The following is a 22154-nucleotide window of genomic DNA, read 5'->3' as shown; positions in this document are numbered from 1 at the left end:
GAGTTTCTTAATAGCATACATTTAAATAGCTCATCTTAATAGTCCAACAAGCTCATAGGCTGTTTGTACAAAATACAAGGTTATATCAGATGCTACCCATTCAACCTTCGCTGTAATTCACTCCATAGCTACTAATGATAAAAAAGGATTGATGATGGTAGGTGGGATTAACCTTGGCAGGAAAGAAAAGCAGTGTCATAGGAAACAGTTATAACTTCTGGAGGTGCATTTGAAGATTAATTCAGATAGTAGCCAGAGGGCACAAGTTTTTTAGTTCGCCAAAAATAGAAAAAAATTTTTGCATAACTTCTGTTGAATAAATAGCAAGATGCAAATGGCATGTGGCAAAATGTATTTCATGTTGCTTCTGATTTTCTCCTGATAGAGTCTGAATTGTTGAATTAAAACTCATGGGCGATTTTAGTAAATGAAAAATATATATTTTACATTGTACTGGGTTGTTGATTTTTATGTTATGGTTACTAATACATATTCATTTCACATTTGGACAGATACAGCAGATGGTGTATCTCAGGAGCTCTTCTCTGCTGGCTTGGTGGATGGTCACGATGTAGTTATAGGTAAATTGTTTTTTAGTATGCACTGTCATTTTGTTGGTATATAAAATGTAAATGTGTTTGGAAGCAAAAGTATTCATTAAGGAATAATTCACTCTGAATATAATTCTTGAATTCTTATCTTTTATGTAGAAGTATATTTAAGAATCATATTTGGACGGGCGCCGTGACTCACGCCTATAATCCCAGCACTTTGGGAGGCCAAGGTGGGTGGACCACCTGAGGTCAGGAGTTAGAGACCAGCATGGCCTATTTGGTGAAACCCTGCCTCTACTAAAAATACAAAATTAGCCAGGCATGGGTGGTGTACGCCCGTAATCTCAACTACTCGAGAAGCTGAGGCAGGAGAATCGCTTGAACCTGGGAGGCTGAGGTTGCAGTGAGCCGAGATCACGCCATTGCACAACAAAAGTGAAACTACGGCTCAAAAAAAAAAAAGTCATATTTAATTTTCTTTTTTTCAAAAGCTCTTAATGTAATCCTGTCTCATATATCTGGACATGATTTATCCAATGAGGAGCCTCATTTATTGGAAATATAACAAAGAACTTAGAAGACCCCAAAGTCCATGATGTAACAAAAATAAGATGCTATCAATTCTGTGCACTAAAGCATAGGAACCTCTGAGACCCTTACTCAGAGTTTCTATATTCTCTTTTTGGACACAGTTCTAATAAACTTAGAATTCGTTTTTTCAGCCCTCAGCAATATTCATTATAAAATCTCAGGTTTGGATGGGAACTTAAAGATCATTCAGGCCGGTTCTTTCACTGTATAGAGAAGGAAATGAATTCCTAAAGAGGTTCAGTGGTGTGTCTAGAACCATGCAGCTGAGTTGTGGCAGAAGGATTTCACTTTGAAACTGTGGGTCTTTCTACCTCCTTTAGAATCATAAGATAGCTGCACGGAGATAGGGGAGCCTGCTCAACATAGGCCTGCTGATAGGAGCAAGCAACCACCCATAGACCTCCTGACAAAGCAAAGGAGGCAGAAAAGCTCTAAGAGGCAGACATAGCCATCTGAGAAAATGTGTAGCCTGGTTCCACCTAGGGTGAGGATGAATAGCTCCATGCTCTTCAGCAAATTCTGACTTTATAGAGATTTTATGATGTATTACTGTATAATCATAATAACCCTAAGTAATCAAGATTAGTTAGCATATTAATAATTATGTTAATTATTAATTATATTAACTCTAATAATGTATTACTTGGAATATATATTATGATAATGTCTTATTAAAAATATTCAAATCAAAACTGATTTTTGAAATGACATGCTCCCCTTAAATGATATGCTTTATGTTTGTTTTTGTTTTTGTTTTTTTTTAGACAGGGTCTCACTCTGTCACCCAGGCTGGAGTGCAGTGGTGTAATCTCAGCCCATTGCAACTTCCACCTCCCGTGTCCAAGCAATTCTCGTGCCTCAGCCTCCCAAGTAGCTTGGGACTACAGGCGCGTGCCACCATGCCTGGCTGATTTTTGTATTTTTAGTAGAGACAGGGTTTTGCCATGTTGGCCAGGCTGGTTTCGAACTCCTGACTTCAAGTGATCCGCCTGCCTTGGCCTCCCAGAGTGCTGGGATTACAGGCGTGAGCCACCACTCCCAGCCCCTTAAGTGATATGTTTTACTTTAAAAAATAACTTATTCAAAATAAGTCCTTCCCCAATAATGCTAGAGTATATGACTGAGAGGGAGTTTAAGGTAGATACACACACCTATCAGAATAATTTGTTCCTAGTAACTTTGGAATGTAAATCATTACAAAGTGAATTATTTTATGTAAATAAGAGTAATTGAGTTTATAGTGGGAGATTAGAATTCTGACTAAAGACATAATATCCAATATGTTATTTACCTATAAATGATATATCATAAATGCAGATACAAAGATACCTTTATAATTAGAAAAAAATAGATTTTTTCCTACTGATTATACATCAACTCTACACATTGATTTCACAATGAAGCTCCAACTCCTTTGCCAAGTGGCTCCATACATGAGGGGACACAGACATATTTTAAAGGAAAGTGACTTAACGTGCATTTATGTGGTGTGAGTTGTATTCCCTTATATATCTTGTCTTTCACGTTTTCCTTTACAATCTTGTGAGATTTAAGGCCAGCTAAGTTCTCACCTAAATTTTCTAATCAAATGTGAGAGGGAAGCTGAGAAAAAAGATTGATTCAACTTTGGTGTCTACTTTAAATTCTGTCTAAGAATTCATTATGTTCACCTACCAATTCCTTGATGAAGATGAACACTCTCCTTCATTAGAAAACATAAGTATACACTTTTGTGTCTTAGTTTACCAGAAGAAATAGAACAGTTAATTAATGGCTAGATCAGGAGACCCTGCAAAATATATTTTCCTTGAAGAGAGCTATGGTCCATATGCTAAGCATCCAGAATAGAAAATTAATCAGCAAGTGAAAATAATAATCAAAAACTTCTTTGAAACACCTACTAATGTCTCCTATTGGGCAAGAAGCCAAGGATCAGATTGTTCTTTTATTGGAGTTGATCCTGGCAGGTGGCTAGGAACACAGAAAATAAGAGAGCTTCACGGAAAGGCATTAGGTCACATCTTCTTTTAAGCATAGTCCTTGCTTCAGACCTACAGTCAAGTTTAATGTACTTCTTTTTTTGCCCCAGGCTCAGCTAAAGTTAGGAAGGTTTTATTGTTGTTGTTGTTGAATTTTTAAAAGGAGGAAATTAAGGCAGACTTCATGTACAACTTATTGAGTGTATTTTAAATACAATATATAACCATAAAGCTTTTCTTTTTCTATGCTTTAGTTAATTATTCTTCCAAAAACTCTTCAGCTTGCCTTTTTTCCCCTTCTTGGAGCTAAATTATTTCTATTTAGAGAGTGTTGCAGTAAGAACAGGCATATCTAACTCTTTGATATAGTAGCACTTAAAAATGCCTTACATGGACATCACACTTAAGTGTCTACAGACAATGTTTATGTATTTCATTTGATCATCACATCAATTCTATAAGGTAAAGAGGACAGGTTGTTTTAATCACTACCTTGTAGACTGAAAACTGAGGTCCGAAGAAGTATCTAGACTGTTGCAACTGGTAATGTTCCTCGCGCTTGGGTCTTGTTGACTCCCCAGTGTTGACACTTTGCATATAATTTATACTTTCACCCTTAAAAAGTGGATCCAGGTAATTTTAAATGATGGTGGTTCTTGTGTCCCCTGGGAGAAAAATAGCTTTTCCTTGTTTGTTTTTCAATGGACCAGTGGATGTTTTCTATTTTAATTGCTGATTATTTGACAAACTAATGTATTTGATCTTGTTCCCTCTAACCAATCCTAGCAAATCTCTACTCCCTCCCTCCTCATTTCCCTCTTTACTAGATATGTCCCACCAGCATATGAATATGTTTTTATTTCTCTTATCTTCAGAAAGCCCTGTCTTTACCCCACTTCCCATTACAGCTATTTCTGTCCAACCCCTTAACAGCTAAACTTATCAAAGACAATTGCCCTGGCTTTGATTCCTTTCTTATCACTGTCTCTTAAATTCACCTCAGTCAGACTTTTGACCTTCCTACTCCACTCAAATTGTTCTTTTCAAAGCTGTACCTGGGGAAAACACACCTGCAAAAGGGAGTGGCAGATGCACAGGTAGGCGTGGCTGGAGTGAGGGGAGAAAGAAAGAAGGTAAAGGACACGTGGTCTGTGAATGGCTGCCATGTTCCTAAACCTGAGGCTCATCCTCAGTCCTTATCATGCTTGACCTATTGGCAGTATTGGGCGTAGTTGACAATGCCCTTCTCCATGATAAGCTTTTTCACTTGGTTTTAAGTCTCCACCCTCTCCTAGTTCTCCCATCTTACTGGTATTTCCTTCTCAGTCTTTTTTGTTGGTTCCTCCTCATCTCTCTAACCTATAAATCTTGATGTGTCCAAGGACCCTTTCCTTAGATCTCTTCTCTTTCTCTACTTGCTCCTTTGCTGATCTTATCAGGTTTCGTGGTATTAAATACCTTCCACTCTTTAACTCCCAAATTTATATCTTTGATCCAGACTTTTATTTTGAATTCCAGACTTATATTCAGCTCCCCTTTTAGCATCTTCACTTGGAAAGGTAATAGACATCCAAGATTTAATCCACAGCTTCAAAATCCAGCCCCTGGTATTTCTTCCCAGCCTGCCCCTCCAGGAATCTTAGACTCTTCATAGGCATCATCTCCACCTTTCCAGGTGCTCAGGCCAAAACCCTGGGCATTGTCCTTGACTTTTCTTTCTCTCATACTTCACATCCAACTCATCTGAATGTGCCCAGGATCCTGCCTTTGCTCACCATCTCACATCCCATCATGTTTCAAGCCCCTCTCAACTCCCAGTTGAGTTCTTGTATTCATCCCTTTGCTGCCATTCCAGCTTCTGTACTTGCCTCCCTTCAGCCTGTCCTCATCTCAACAGCCAGAGATCCAGGTAAAGTAAATCAGATGCAAAAGGCCACATATGGTGTGATTCTTTATATGAAATGTCCAGAGTAGGCAAATCCATAGAGTCAGAAAGCAGAAGAGTGGTTGCCAGGGGCTGGCAATGAGGGGGGCAGGGGAGTGACTACTAAGTATGGGGTTTCTTTTTGGGGTGATGAAAATATTCTGGAATTAGAAGTAGTAATGGCTGCACAACCTTGTAACTTTACTAAAAACCACTGAACCGTGCATTTTAAAGGGGCAAACTTTATAATATGTGACTTTTAGTTCGATTTTTTAAAAGTAAGCCAGATTGTGTTCATAGTTCAATCAAAACTCTGCAGTGGTTCTCCACCCACAATCGCCATGGCTTCCAGTCCTCTGCACTGTGTCCCCTCTCACTTCTCAGATGTCTCTTCTCCTGCTCTTCCCCTTGCTCACCCCACCCCAGCCACCCCGGCTGTTGAACTTGCTCTTCTTCCAGGACACTCCTTCTTTAGGGCCATATATGCCCACCCCCTGGTGCTTAAATATTACCTCACAAAATGGTCTTGAGCAGCCTCATTAAAATCGCACACCATCCCCAACTCTCTACCCTCTTTCTTATTTTGTTATTCTACCTAATCTCTCCCCCATTCAATAGCCTGTATGTTTCATTTATTTATTTTGTCAGCTATATAGGACTTCCCCTTGAGCATCAGTTTTTTAAGGCCAGGATTTTAATCTGTTTTGTTAATTGCCACATTCCCAGTGCCCCAAACTGCATTTCACATAGCAGGCCCTCCATAAACATTTGTTAGAGATAAACAAATCCCATTTTGATATATATAGATATATCATAACATTTACTTTAGAAAGAAAGGATACTTTGAGTTATAGGATTCTAGTGTTTTAAGAATTTTGCTTTCAAGATTGCAAAATTCAAAGTGTTTGCAAATATGAAATAAGTTCACCTGAGGAAAGCTGTGTAAAGAAAGAGTCCAGTTTATATAGAGGTTTGAATGATTTCTTACATGTGTATTTTTTCTGCTTCTATAATATAAAATAGCTAACATTTAAATAGATTAAAAATCTGTTTCTTTCCCATCAGCATTTTCTTTTGAATTGGAGTAAATGCTTACAGCATTGTGAAAGGCTGAAAAAGCAATAGCATATGTTATGGATAAGTGAATGTTATGAGTTTTACTAGAATATGGCAAACACGGGTTACAAAAAGTCTTCAATACCTAGCTTCAGGGTAGCCTGCCTTTAGTGTGCCGACCTTCGCAAATCAGAATCTGGATTGAAGAAGGGCCAGTATAGTGACATGAAGTGATTTCTTTCGAGCAGAAGCAAAGCAGTGCAGAAATGAAATGTACTGTTTGTAGACTGAAATCATAAACCCACTTGACTTGTGCTTAAACTCAGCACTACCTTAGGCAAGAAACAGGAAACATTTTTAGGCTTTGTGTAAATAGCCGTTGATAAGATTGGCAAGGCCTCGTGGGTGGGTGTTGGTTTAAAAAAGTTTGCAAGATGAAAACCTAGAGGACATGCATGCATAAATTTGCTTATCTTGCCTGGCTGGGTTGGCTGACAAATGGAAAGAGACCAAATCTGAGTCCCTATTCTAGTTGTTTCAGAGGATTCCCAAGGATGAGTGATAGTGAGACAGCAGAGAAACTCCTTGTTTCCTTTGCTTCCTGGTGAGAAAGCAGCCGGCAAGAAATAAGTTTTCTCTGCAATGGAAGCACGGGGGAAAAATGCAAAACACAAAATTCATATGTACAAAAGAAAACAAAAGTTCTAAGTTCTCTCCAGACTTGGTGATATAAATTTTTGAGGAATTAGTTTAGTAAGTTTTAGAACCTCAGCTATAGAAGAAGGAACACCAGTGGGTATGTTAGGCTAAGCAGTTATGTGGCCTGCTTACCGACTCCTACAAAGCTGCTGAACTTCAATCTGCACGGCTCAATACAGAGGCCAGGGTTTGACTGTGTGTAAACACCGGAAGAGAAGCTGCTTGACAGATGCCTTTCAGAAATGTGCCCACTGACTGCCCTTTGCTGTGTTTTTATACCACCCTTCCCTAGCCTTGTAGCAACATATGTCTGTTTCCTTTAAGTGGAGTTTAGAACCAGATGTTGGAATTTCTGTTTCCTGAGAAGGGAGCTGTGTGCCTGCATTCATTTCTGTAGTTTTCCTTTGACAGATTTTGAGCGTCACTGACTAGTTGTCACTGGAAGGAAAACTTACTTTAGTGATAGATGTTCCCAAAGCTCTCTCAGTAGACTTTTGGACTATTGTTCATGCCCCCATGAGATGCTCTTTTCCTGCACATGAAGAATCATGTTTAAAACCTGTCTGCCTGCAAGACTTACCATACATGTCACCATCATGAAGCCTCCTCTGCTGCCTGACACCCCACTCCTTGCACAGTTTGGAGGACAGCTTTTCCTTGTCTAGAATGCCAGCGAACCATGTTTTTACCACCTCAAGACGTATGGCTTCCATCCTGCTGTACTACTGCGTGCTTGTCTTCCTTTGTGTGGAGGTTGAAGGCATCTTTAGGGCAACGCTTGTCTTCTATTTTATTGCATCCCTACCATTGTTGACACACATAGGCATTTAATAAATAAATATGTTGGATAAATGAATACATTGTATACCATATGCAAATTCAGTACTGGATTATTGCATGAATTGATGATTTGGATAATGTAAATATTGTTGTATCTTCCAAAAAAGAAATAGTAATTCACTATGATTGATTTTTTTTTTTCCTCTCTGCGTTTTCCCACGTTCCTTGCCTTTCTCTCAGAAATTGAATTGTCACATGACTTTTGAGTCTGGTCTCTTGGGAAAGGAATATGGTTTGTCTCGACAGCCTTCTGGCCAGGAATGGTAGCTCACACCTGTAATCCTAGCACTCTGTGAGGCTGAGGCAAGTAGATCACTTGATGTCAGGAGTTTGAGACCAGCCAGGCCAACATGGAGAAACTTTGTCTCTACTGAAAATACAAAAATTAGCTGGATCTGGTAGGGCACACCTGTAATCCCAGCTACTCAGGAGGCTGAGGCAGGAGAATTGCTTGAACCTGGGAGGCAGAGGTTGCAGTGAGCTGAGATCACGCCACTGCACTCCAGCCTGGGCGACAGAGCGAGACTCTGTCTCGGAAAAAAAAAAAAAAAAAAAGGCCTTCTGTCCCCTAGTGCTTGCTAAGGTTAAGTATTCTGAGTGTCTCTCAAAGTATGAGCTGTGAGATGCCTGTCTTATCTGGGATGCTTATTAAAAATGCACGTTTCTGGGTTCCAGCCCAGAAATATAGCATCAGCTGTCTTTTGGGCATAGAGTGTGGAAATTTGTGTTTTCAACAGGTATCCCAAGTGATTCTCATACACACTGGAATTTCATAGTCACTTTATCTTTTATATTTTAATTTTTTTTTTTTTGAGATGGAGTCTCACTCTGTCACCCAGGCTAGAGTGCAATGGTGCAATCTCGGCTGACTGCAAGCTCCATCTCCCAGGTTCACACCATTCTCCTGCCTCAGCCTCCCAAGTAGCTGGGACTACAGGCACCCAACACCATGTCAGGCTAATTTTTTTGTATTTTTAGTAGAGACGGGGTTTCGCCCTGTTACCCAGAATGGTCTCGATCTCCTGACCTCATGATCCGCCCGCCTCGGCATCCCAAAGTGCTGGGATTACAGGTGTGAGCCAACGCGCCCAGCCCATAGTCACTTTATTTTATGCTTATAATAATCTTTGGAGATGCCTTCAGCTCATTTCATCATCTATACCTTTTTCCCAGTCTCACTAATCTCCTTTGCTTTTCTGCCTTACTTGATTCTCTGCTGTCTTTAGGAGTCTGTTTTAAAACTGTGCCAGTTAACTTTTAAAAATTGTGTTTATGTGTATGAATGGTGTAGATGCCACATATATGGCATTGGTATAAATTTTTACCAAAATGAGTAGTTACAGTTTTGATTAAAACTAACATTGCTGCTCAGGAGGCAGTGGATCCTCCAGATGGCCTTCAGCTTTTATTTCTCTACAAAATGGCAAAGTACGCTTAGGCTCTCAAGTATGGGAGCAACAGAATCTCTCTGCTCAGTCATGAGCATATGGTTAGATGTGCGAAGTGCTCTGTTCTTTCTGCTACAGTCAGGGATATTTAAGTCTGTTATGAGTGATCCACAATTTACTGAGCAGCAGTACACTTTTACGATGAAAGTCTTGGAAAACAGTGAACATATTTCATCTCATATTCATTTCAGTGATTATGCTGTGATATTCACTGATATTGACTTTCAGTGAAGAAAAGCATTCATTATTAAAATAGTGTCTTTATTACACAACTGTACTATGATTTTGAAATGGTGGCAGGGAATAAAGGAAGAAAACTCCTTAAGCCCTTTCTGGGTTTAGACAGGCTTGTGGTTAGTTGAATTATGTCAATAAATACAGCTGAGTGATTCCTGATTAAAAGTTGTCTATGTGTTAAGTTTAATACCTTAGGGAATTAGGACTATAAGTACTTTGGGGGTGCTGTGCTGATTACTTTTCTTATATATTTTTACCAGAAATAAATGTTGACCTGTTAGATATGACGTAGGGTTTCTGTTTTCAAAAAGGCACCGCAGCCTATTTGATTGTAACTCATTGCTCCTGGTTTCCCAATTATCTTTTCTTTCTTTAAAAAAAATCTTTACTGAGGTATAATATTTATTCCCTAAATAGAAAAATTGGACATTAATATTAAAAGCTGGCAAAATTATGTTTTAAATATTCACAAATGATAGGCTGGACTATCTAATATAAAAGTATCATCCGTGTTGTATAATAATTCTAATTCCATGCAGATGAATGACTACCATTTCTAGATGAATTAAGATAATTCAGCAGTTGGGCCAGGCATGGTGGCTCAAGCCTGTAATCCCAGCACTTTGGGAGCCCAAGGCAGGCGGATCATGAGGTCAGGAGTTCAAGACCAGCCTGACCAACATGGTGAAACCCCATCACTACTAAAAATACAAAAATTAGCTGGTGGTGCGTGCCTGTAATCCCAGCTACTCAGGGGGCTGAGGCAGGAGAATCGTTTGAACCCAGGAGGCGGAGGTTGCAGTGAGCCAAGATTGTGCCACTGCCCTCCAGCCTGGGCGACAGAGCGAGACTCCATCTCAAAAAAATAAAAATAAATAAATAAAGATATTCAGCAATTGAACTCTTGAGAGGTGGTAGAATCACAGTGTTGCTTTAAACATCCAAAGAGCTGTTTGCTCTGCAGAATGCTGGGAAACCAGGCCCAAATGAATGTGCAGTGAGAGCACACGTGCACACACACACAAACACAAACGTAAGCACAGACAGAGCACACAGATTCAGCATTAGTTTGATCACACACCTAAGGGTTACATATATTTTTTGAAGTTATTTAAGAACAATTTATTTAAGAAAGACAGACTAAAGTAAAATGCATAGAATTCTTGCTTTGACAGAATATCATTTTTTAAATCTGATAAAAGCACAAGAGAGTGCCCATACTCCTCTGCGCCAAACTCAGAGGAATTAAGCGGAGGAAAGAATTCCTAGAAAAAAGAAAGAACTCCTAGAAAACTAAATCAGAAGCTTAAGCTGTGATGTCCATTCATAGGATTGAATCCTCTGCCAGCCCAGCCACTCCCTGTGCTTATCTATCTGCAGATTCTAACATAGAATGACCAGCTCTCCAGGGAAGTGTTGGTAGACCTGTCATTTGTAAAGAACTTCCGATTTGGGGATGGGGGAAAGGAGTGATTGAAAACCACCTTTCAAAATGTGGGCAAATGTTATTTCCAAGAAGTTCTAGCATAAAATAACATCTGTAATTTCCCCAAAGACGTTCTCAGTTTCTGTGTCACATGATTATGACTCATTGCAGCAGTAAACCACACTGTAAGCCCTGATTTTCTAATTAACTTTGTTACTTTGTATTTAGTTAAGAGTTGTATATCCTCTTTAAAACCATTAGTACAGAGATAGAATCCAATTAAGACCTGTACTTAACTTCACTTGGGTGAAACAAGAGCTTGCCGGTGGATTAGTCGTAGATATCTACTAAGTCAGTAGAGTCTTGCTTTTTTCAATTACTTTAGATTGCCTTGTTTTAATTTATGTTAATCTGTCCTTTAACTCCAGAATCAAATATGCTTGAAGATTACACTCAGTCTCGCCACACTTTCTGATCAGTCCCTACTTAAGACAAAAATATATTTCTAGTGGAAGTAAAGTAGGCTTAGTTTGGTGCAGGAAACCTAGTCTTTGTGATGACTTACATTTTTCTAACATTACCAAGTGTGTAGGATTTAAATTAAATGGCTCTTTTGTTGAACAGTCTACTTGTTAATAGCCTGACAGGCAAGTCTCCCAGTCCCAGATGAAATCTCTCTGCTGTTTTTTTACTTCATTGGTTAAAATAAAAGAGAAGTCACTGCCTCATGATTTCTTATATAACAGGTAATACCGCTCCTTGTTTGCCCAATCAAAAAAATTTGAAAGTTAAGGAAGAAAACTAAATCCATATATTTTTTATTCATTGTGGGCTTATAATCACTATTTTGGCTCCATATCTAATTATAATCTTAAATTTGATCCTGCATCTTATAGTATCATTTAAAAAAAAAAAAAAAGACTTTCTTGCCAATCCTAAGAAAGCCTAGTTCTTAATCTTGCACTACTTAAGTTTAGCATCCAAAAGGTTGTGTAAAAATACATTTACCCCAGATTCATTTTAAAACAAGGAGATATCTCGACTGGTCACCTGCCGATACATTTAGAAACTTGTCCTTGTCATCAGGTTTATGCTGTCCCCATTGTATCATCAACGTTTGTGCCCAATTTTGTTCCTTTGTTTTTTTTTTTTTTTTTTGGTGTCTTTTCAAATTGATATATCATAGTTGCACATATTTGGGGGATACATGTGATATTTTCCAATTTCGTTCTTGGGCTAATGTTTTTCAGAATCACCCACTATACTGCATAACCCACGGTAACCATTCCATAAAAGAAAATTTTCTTGCCAGATTCTGTGTCTGCTGAGCTATAGAACCAGATAGCAGGAATTCATAGTCAGGAAACCATCTGAACAGCTTTAGGTGCAAACGCATGGGCCTGGCCAGTGTACCCTTCTGACACAAGTAAAGAGGGAGCTGTCCATTAAACTTGAGAAATAGATTTAATGCCTTAATCTTTATCCTTGTAGAATTTGGTCAGCGATGAGAGGTTTGTTACTCAAAATCAGACCATCAGATTCAAAGCATCTTTTCAGTAATACACCCCTTGGAGGGCTAATTTATTACAGTTTCTGAGACTCCTTACCAGTTTGTGATTGTTGACTGGATTTTTAGAAAGTCACGTTCATGGCTCATTTCTTCATTGGCTGAATAGATCTGGGGTCAAGATCGTGCTGTCAGAGCTCTGCACTTTCTTGTCTTTCTGCGATATGTAGGGTCAGAAGGACAAGAAAGGACATCTGAATTTCTCAGCCACTGCCCTGACTTTCCTTTCAGGGTTGACTATCAATTCCTCACATATCCTTCTAACTATTTTGCCTCTAATTCTTGTATTTGTTCATGGTATTGAGTAATAAGATGAGAGTGACATACAAGGGGAACTCAGTGTCTAATAGAAAGGTAGAATACAGGTTAGAGGACATGATTTGGACAGCATTACTCCGGGGAAGCATAAAAATGCTATCGGTTATTCTAATGGGCTTCTCAGCCTCTGGCACTGTAGGCTTGCTGGAGCTCTCAGGATTTCTTTTAAAAAGAAAAAGAAAAAGAAAAATTGGCTCTTCTTTAGTGCTCATGAAAATTTTTATTAGATAAGGAATGAGTATGAGAAATTAATTTTTGATATTTTTTTATGATGAACTTTTTATGTCAAAAATATAGAAACTCTGCACTTAGAATAACTCTGAACAGTGGCTTTAGGTGTTCAATTAGCAATAATTAAATGTAAGTTTAATCTTATAGGCATAATCTGAAATATCCATGCAGTTCAACTGTTTGCAGGCTAAATAGTGATTAGCCAGTAATAACGCGTATTTCCCTGGGATATTACTGGGAGTCCCCAAAGGGATGTCCCAGGGGTCCTTAAATGACTTTCTCAGTGCTGGTTACCATGTGGTGGTCTCACTAGCTCCCTGCCCAAAAGACTGCTTGAAGAAGCCTCACCTGTATCACCAGCCAGTATGAGGACACCAGTGCCCACAAGGGGAGTGCTGCTTCCAGAAGGTCACAGGGCACTACCTATGTGGGGCCAGAGTGGTACCTGCTTCCGTGCAGAAGTAGGGGGAGGAGCCTTCTACCACTCTTTGTCATCCAGGCCCTTAAGCAACTGTACTTCATTCATTCATTCAATAAATAAAGCAAGCATCTCGGGCCGGGCGCAGTGGTTCATGCCTGTAATCCCAGCACTTTGGGAGGCCAAGGTGGGCGGATCATGAGGTCAGGAAATCGAGACCATCCTGGCTAACATGGTGAAACCCCATCTCTGCTAAAAATACAAAAAAATTAGCCAGGCGTGGTGTCGGGCGCCTGTAGTCCCAGCTACTCGGGAGGCTGAGTCAGGAGAATGGCGTGAACCCAGGAGGCAGAGTTTGCAATGAGCCGAGATAGCACCACTGCACCCCAGCCTGGGCCACAGAGTGAGACTCTATCTCAAAAAAGATAAAAATAAAATAAAATAAATAAAGCATCTCATCTACTGTGGTGCTGAGTACACCTGATTAACAAAACAGGGTCCTTGCCCTCAAGAAGCTTGCAGTCCAACTCGAGAGGCAGACCTTAGACAAGTCAGTACACAGGTGTCAGTGAAATTACAAATTGTGAGAAGCATTCTGAAGGAAAAATGATGTGCTATAAAAAAAGACAATAATGAAAAAACATGGGGTCTTCATCTAATTCAAGAGCAGGGGAAGCCCCTCTGAGGGAGACATTTGAGTGAAGTCGTAGATAGGCATGTGTAGAAATAATGGATTTTGTAAAAGCTGACCAGTATGGCCAGAACAGGCAAATGAGGAGGTGGGATTGGGAATAAGGATGGGGAGGGGGCAGGGGCCAGATCACAAAGGACCTTGTAAAGAGCCATTAGCCATAATGACTTGCAAAAACTGAATCCTAGTGTTTCAACTCGATTGGGTCCCTTTGTAGTTAAAGTATAAATCTTGTGCCTCTCTAGCCTTTTTCCTCTCCAAGAGGGCAAATAAATGCTTTCCTTCAGATGCGTTTCATTAGACTCCTTTGCTGCCTGAATTTGATTTTCACTTGACTGAGGTGAGTAGGAACCACAGATAGACAAGCAAATCGTCCTGGAGGACTTGAGAAATAAAAGCTGAGATGATGTCCCAGTGTTCTGGGTTCATTTATGTGCAAAGGACATTGAAAAGCGATTTGTAATGTAATGTTTGGGGGCCAGGAGGACTGCAGAGATACCTTCCAGTAATTCTGAATCCAATTATTTTATCAAAAGGAAATTAGGATTCCTAGAAAAGGCAAAAAACAAAAAAAAAACACCAACTTAGGCATTAATCACGGGCATCTTCTTTATATTAATTGGTAACCAAAGGGCCTTCACTTCATGTACATTCCCAAAACAGATGAAATATATTTCCATTTCACAATATTGCCTTATTCTCACACAAATTATGGTGTGGGCTAAGGTAGCACTACATACAAAGTAGAACTATTATCATTATAATAGAGTACAGAATACGTAAAATATTCATGTTCATTGGGCTAAAGCAAACCTGCCATTTCAAGTCCATTAATTGCAGTCGAATTTAGTGAATATTTTTTTCAGGGACCAACACTCTAATTATCTAAATTAAAGTGAGCGTTTAAGTGGTTTCATGTTCAGAATGCAGGTGCAGTAAAGTAAGTTCTTGTTTAGCTAACCTTTGTCCGGGTGAACCGGATAGAGGGCTGGGGCAGTGTTTTCCCACAGTGGTGCTTTCTGGAGTGGGAGTGTTTATGCATTGGTAAAGCCATCTGATAGTTCTGGTCATTCCTTTATTTTTTTTTAACCTTCCCTTTAATTGGGTTTATTCTCTATGTAATACTTTCTTTTAAGGGAAAGAGCTTTCCAATCTTTTGAGGAGTAGAGGTAACAAAAACATAGAATGGCATAGAAATTATTATACAGCACTGTATAGCCTCCATTAAATAACATCCCCCACAATTCGTTAAATTGCTGGTTTCAGATTGGTTGGTTATGGTTGAATTTTAGTAAAATCGGTTTTTCTATGTCTCATGGCATAGAAATTTTCATACAGCACTGTAGTCGCCATTAAATACCATCCCCCACAATTCTTTAAATCACTGTTTTCAGATTGGTTGGTTATGGATGAATGTTAGTAAAATCAGTTTTTCTGTGTCTCTTTTGAGGAGCTGTATGACTCCATATTGTATATTACTTTTTGTGATTAGCTTTTAAAAATATCCCCATCTTATTTCTTAGACTTTTAGGATCTGAAACTGCTGTAGAGCTATGTGATGTAGGGAAGGAACACAGGTTTTAAAATCAGATGGCTGCAGGTTCAAATCCCAGCTCTGTCAGTGAAGATATGTGACTTGGGGAAGTTAGTTCATCTCTCTAGGCCTTCAATTTCTTCCTTACCCTAGAGTGACCCACTTAACTCATGGAATGGTTATGAGAATTACTGGATTACATGAAGGGGTTAGCGGGATGCCTGGCCTCCAGGAGGCACTCAGTAAGGGGTAGTTCTTCCCTCTTTCCATTTTGAAATCAATTCACCTGGCCTCCTATCAAACATCAAGCTTCTTTTACAAAATGCCATATCAGTCAGAGAATATAAAGCCACCCTGCAGTTTCCCCAAATACAGTGAGACCCAGATTCCTGGCAGAGAATGGAGGTAGAAATTCCACGTAGGGAAGAATGACTGAATCACTGTTGTCCTACTTATAGTCCACAAGATTCACTGTGTTTGCCTCTGCCACCTCCACACTAGCAGTGGGAAAACCTTCTCCTATTACTTCTCTGGCACAAAGAGAGCTGGAAAGTAGTGTAATAACAACAGAATAAATACAGACACTCAGAAGGGTGTAGGCAACTAGATAAATCGGTCTAACCAAATAGTTCACTTATAGTGAGCCTGGAGGTAAGTCTAGGGTTACCTCCTGGTTTCGTTTTCTGCGTGCTTCCAGTAACTGAAATGACCCTCTCTTACTGCCTGGGAGGACCATCCAGCCTCAAAGTCTAGACCTAAGAGGAAAGTCGGAGAGAGAAATGCAAATCCCCTTGTCCTCCTCAGGCTCACCCTTTGCTCTGCAGTTCCTTAGTCAGTGATCAACCTCTTTGAGTTCTAGTTTCTTTGCCAAACACTTACCTCTTTCTTTGATACTTGATAACAAGAATCTCCACCAGTTTCAGGGGGAGTCTACACTACCTCAAGTAAACTCATACTTCTTTCCCATGGAAGAGCAGCCATGCTTATAGGCCTCAAGAGGACAACCCAGACAGGAGACAATGCAATAAGCCTTCTATTTCTACAGAGGACTAGCCAACCACCATGAACTTGACCCACCGAGTTAGGTGATGTTCTAAATTCCCTGTGTAAAATGTACCCGTGATGCCTGGGGGGCGGGCTGGATGCTAAGCTATGAGAGATGACATGTTAGTGCATCCTCCTTCATAGCCCCATGGCTGCCCCTGCCAGGTAGGTTCTAGGTTTAACAAACTCGTTTGTACAGACTTCTTCTTATAATGGTGTCATTTAATAAACTGATAAAACATGAGTTCAGAAAGTGAATTGTGTCTGCAAAAAATAACTGGGATGCTTTAGAAAATCTTGATAAAGGCAAATTATTAAAAACTGTTGCTAAGTTAGATATTGGAAGGATACTGTGAGAAAATAGAGACATTTTTTAAATCTAGGATTTTTTAAATGTTCTTGGCCCTACATCACGAGAGTGGATAGTAAATTTAAAACATTAAATTTAAGCTTTATTTGTATCACAGTTTTATTTTTCCCTGCTTAAACTGCCTGTATCTTTTACCCAAGCAAATACCACTCCCACTTCATCAGATAAGAGTATTTCTTCTGTACATATTAACAGGACCAGCTACATAATTTGCAGGGCCCAGTGCAAGATGAAAATACAAATTCCCTTCTTCAAAAATTAAGAATTTCAATACGGTGACAACAGAGCATTAAAGCAAGCCCAGCACCCTCTGAGCCTGGGCCCCATGTGTCTGCACGGGCTGCAGGACATGAAGCTGGCACCAGCAACAGACAAAAGGGCTGGGAAGGAGAGGTAGTTTCACATGTCACCCAGCTCTCTGACAATTTCTGGTGCCAAAGAGTTTCCCCTTGTAAGAGACACCTGTTCATTGTTGAATTACTGCTTGGAAGGGCTTTATACCGAGCCTAAATCCATTCTCCTTTAATTTCTGCTCTCTGATGTAGAACATACCTAATCCCAAAGCCACACTTAATCTCTTTTTCTTAATGTACCTTTTTGGGTGGCAGTATAGTTTCTAAAACCACCTCCATCTTCTCTCTCTTGATACTCTCTGTTCTTTCTGTATCCTTCTGATGGGCAGTGCTCACATTCTTATGTATAAACTCCAAATTCCTGATGTGTTATGGGAGTTTGAAAGCTTGGGGACTCCTCATGAAAATACTGTATTGGAATTTTGGATACACTGTTTTGTTCTGAACTTAAAGAAAATCACTTACCCTGTTTAAAATATTTTAAATGTTTTGGCTGGGCGCGGGGGCTCACGCCTGTAATCCCAGCACTTTGGGAGGCCGAGGCAGGTGCATCACGAGGTCAAGAGATCGAGACCATCCTAGCCCACATGGTGAAACCCCGTCTCTACTAAAAATACAAAAATTAGCTGGGTGTGGTGTCGCGTGCCTGTAGTCCCAGCTACTCAGCAGGCTGAGGCAGGAGAATCGCTTGAACCCGGGAGGCAGAGGTTGCAGTGAGCCAAGATTGCACCACTGCACTCCAGCCTGGGTGACAGAGCGAGACTCTGTCTCAAAAACAAAAAACAAAACAAAAGAAAAAATATATATATATATAATATATATTTTAAATGTTTTAATGATGAAATCAAATATATAGAAAAGTGTAAAATACTGTAGACTTCATGCAGTCATCATTGAGATTTCATTGTTGCTTAATACCTCTCCCATCATCTTTGCAACTCCTCTTAAAATATTTTTCCATCTGGCTTCTACTTACCCAATTTACGGTTATTCTGTATTTATATAGTTGATTTTTGTGACCTGAAGGATTTAACTTTGTTGGGGCCCATCCAGAGTCTCTGTAGCTGTACTGGAGACTTCTCTCCAGGGAGCCCTAAAACTAAAACCAACTCTTTCTGGCATAATTTTTAAGTTTATTAAAATTCTATGAAATGAACCTCGAAAGCATTATGCTAAGTGTAAGAAGCCAGACACAAAAGGTCACGTATTATATGATTCCATTTACATGAAATATCCACAATGGTTAAATCCATAGAGATAGAAAGTAGATTTGTGGTTGCTGGGAGCTGGGAGGAGGTGGGAATGGGGGAGTGACTGCTTACTCGGTACACAGTTTTCCTTTTAGGTGATGAAAATCTTTTAGAACTGACTAGAGGTAGTGGTTGCACAACATTTTGAATATGCTAAATGCCACTAAATTGTTCACTTAAAAGAGTTGATTTTATGCTATATGAATTTCATCTCCACACACACACAAAAAACAAATTCTATGAAATAATATTTAAATGTTTGCATTGTAGCATTGTATATACATATTAAAATCAGTAGTATTGATTTTTTTTCTTTTTCACTGGTAACTACATCATGAGTATTATTTTCTGTATACTCAGTTTGAAGTACTACTACTTCTTTGAAGCCAGGAAGATGGTAATTGATGGTGGAACAATCCTTATAGATAAATTTTGTATTAAGAACCAATTAAGTTTATATTATATTTGAGATGGTGGTTTTATTTACTCATAACAATGGAAAATTCTGTAACTCAGTAGTAGTGTCTTGGGTACCGATATGTACTTCCTTTACATTACTTAAACTGTTCACTGGTTGGTATAAGACTATATTCCAGAATGACATATGAAAGTGGTTGGAGCAAACCCAGAAAGTTTTCCTTTAAGGAGACTCCATTGAAATGTCTCTTGGACCCAGGTGTAAAAATTGCTCCATTTGCCCTTAGCCTATTAACATCCCTTTCAAAATGGAATATATCATTCCTAGTATGTGACAGTATTTTATGAAACTTAAGAAGACAAAGAGAATCTTTTCTTCCAATTCTGTATGTTTTTATATGAATGCAGTCAATGCCTACCAGAAAACCATACGGTGTAAAACTCGACTCTTAACATTTTGAAGAATTGGAATGATTCTCCAGGAGAAACTGCACTTTCAATTAGAGTGGTTTAAGCTACAAGTAACAGAAAACTCTGTTCAAAATGGTTTAAACAAGGACTTTAGCTCACATACTGGATATCCAAAGGAAAGGAAGGTTTCAGGGTTGTTTAGCATCTCAGTGGTATCAGCCAGGACCTGGGGTCTTTCCTTCCCTTAGCCCGGCTCTCCACAGTGTTGATTTTATCCTGAGGCTCATTCCCTTCATAGTCTTAGAAGGCTGCCAGTGAAACAGTGCTGCATGTTTCCTTGAACTCCTGGCCTCAAGCGATCCTCCCGCTTCGACCTCCCAAACTGCTGGGATTACAGGCACGAGCCACCACACCTGGCCAACTGCATGTTTCCTAATTCACATTTGGCTTTTAGTGATTCTTAATAAGGAGCAAGAAAGTTTCTCTCTTGAAAGTCCCCAACAATCTTCTCCTCCCCTGTGATTGGTCCATACTGGCTTATGCCCATCTCTGAACAGGCACATTGGGGTGGAAGGCTGAGTCTCCATGAGCCCATTGTGGGGCTTCAGCTGTAATGCATGCACACTGCCAGCTCTATAATACTCCAATTAAATAGTCTTAGAACTTTTTAAATGTCTTACATAAATCGCTCATTCTGGGTGCAGATGATTCTTCAGAAAACTTATTACGTTGCTTTTATATTACATCACTGCAGTGTAGCATATCTTTCAAATGTACTATTGAGATGTGCTATTTGCAGCCCATTTTCAAAAGCTAGGAATATTAAAGCAGAGAAGAAACCAAAGTTTGCTTTCATTGGTGCATGCATGTCATTGGTGAGTGTCTCATACTTAACAGGAAAGCAAAATCTAGATTGTTTATGCATTTTATTTTGGATTATGTATGCTATATATGTTTATTTTTAATAGACAAATGGTCTTTTATAGTTGGTGTACCCTTGGTGCTTCATTGCTGATTATGTTGTTTTGTTCCATTTTCATAACTATATTTGGTATGCAGAAATTCAACCTTAATTATATATTACAGGTTTTTCTTTGACTTTAAACCATGACTCCTTTTGTTTGAATATGTTAAAAAGATAAATCTCAAATTGTGAAAAACTGAGTTTTAAAATTACTTCAGCCCATATTTTGTCTCAAGTCTTAATTTAACACAGTTCTTAAGGAATGAACCTAGGCACTCATAATTGAGTGCCTCTTTGCCTGTGGAATTCTTTTCCTCTGTTGGCATACCAAAATTGACATTTGTTGAGCTTCAAGTTTTACCACAAAGCCTCTGAACCACATTAGTCAATAATTCATCCCACATCCTTCTTTCTGCTCTGACCCCAGTTCCAGACAGTTTCTTCAGGTTTTTGCTATAGTGCAGAGGTTACAGCCTAGTGGCCTACAGCTCTGATCTTGCCTGCAAATGGTTTTTTTGTTGTTGTTGTTGGGGGGCGGGTTGGGGGAGCTGCTGAACAAACAAAATTTGGGGATTATCTGACAACAATTGAAAAGTGGGAGAGTTGACATAAGAATCCAGTTCTGGCTTGTCTTGGAAAAATCCAAAGATCTGAAAACAATTTTTGGCATAAAATCCTGAATGGCAAAAATTCTGTCCCCTCTTCTCCAACTGAGTTATATTATCTCCCAGGCCCCTGAAGACTTTTGAACTTCAGACTCCTTTAGAGTGCATTAGTGCTAACTGGTGCCATCCTGTTTTCTTCCTACAAACAGAGCACGTCATCTCCGCAGACCTAGATAAAAGCAGTTTAAGAATATTTCTGTAAGCAAAAAGACAAATATGATTGTTCAAGCTGATCAGGCTGTAGATGTAAGGCTCTACAGCTTTTTAAAGATTCCTGTCTTCCTGATAACTCATTGGAATCACCAGTATCCTTAGACAAGACCTTGGAACAGCAGAAGAATTCAGTGTACACCTAATTGTCCAGTTTTGGTAAAGGTTTAATACAAGATCATTAGGATATAAAGTCCTAACCCGTTTCCTCTAAGGGAGGGGAAGTCATATATCCAGAAGGATTGACTCCACGCCAACTGTGAGGGTCATTCCTGCTGATATTCAGTCTCTAATATGGATTCCCTGGTCATTTGTTAAGACTTTATTGATAGTCCTTATTAATACTAAACTCAGTATGTGCTCCCCTCCTAAAATGTACAATTGCAGCATTGACCTACATACTGTATTCATAGGACTGGATAATAAAACAGCAGCAACATCACAGGGTGTTCTTGCTCAAAGATGATTACAGTGTCATCCTAATGTCCCCTTATTGCTCTTGAATATTCCCATTAACCCAACTCTAGGACCTCTTCCACCCCCGTCAGATAAATTCATTTTACAGCTCTAACTCATGTGCCTTTAGTCTTCTCTTTGGGCAGACTCCTTAGGTCACCCTCCATTCCCTTTTAAGTACCAGGGTGCTGCCCGGGGCTGGGTATTCCAGTGTTAATGACAATCACAGGCATACAATGTAATGTTCTCTTCTTGGCTTAGTTTTTCCAGTCTGATTTAGATGTTTATCATGACCAGTCCTATCACTGGGGAAGGGTGTAAGTTGAAAGAAAGCACATGTGTGCTTTCAATAGTGACTTGGTTGGCCATTACAACATTTTTGTGATGAATAGGATTTTGCAGACTAGCAAGCTTTGAAAAGTGTTTGTATCTGCCAGACATTCCCGTGTATCGGGTGTTTGTTACTTTGCCCAACTGGGTAATCTGGATTGTCCCTAAAAT

General features: G+C 39.4%; 1 protein-coding gene across 3 annotated transcripts in view; it reads left to right on the top strand.

Moving 5' to 3' along the window:
- STK39 (serine/threonine kinase 39) overlaps positions 1 to 22154 on the top strand; it is a 296180-nt gene that overhangs the window by 237159 nt on the left and 36867 nt on the right. For all 3 annotated transcript variants that reach the window (XR_010149776.1, XM_063790544.1, XM_515880.6), the window contains one exon: positions 513 to 581. Coding sequence is in view for 2 of the 3 variants with exons in the window: in XM_063790544.1 (XP_063646614.1) it covers positions 513 to 581 (69 nt within the window). In the remaining variant the exon portion in view is untranslated. The remainder of the gene's footprint in view (positions 1 to 512; positions 582 to 22154) is intronic.

Source organism: Pan troglodytes, chromosome 13 (genome assembly GCF_028858775.2).
Source record: "Pan troglodytes isolate AG18354 chromosome 13, NHGRI_mPanTro3-v2.0_pri, whole genome shotgun sequence".
Lineage (NCBI taxonomy): Eukaryota > Metazoa > Chordata > Mammalia > Primates > Hominidae > Pan > Pan troglodytes.
This window is presented reverse-complemented; position numbering and strand designations above follow the sequence as displayed.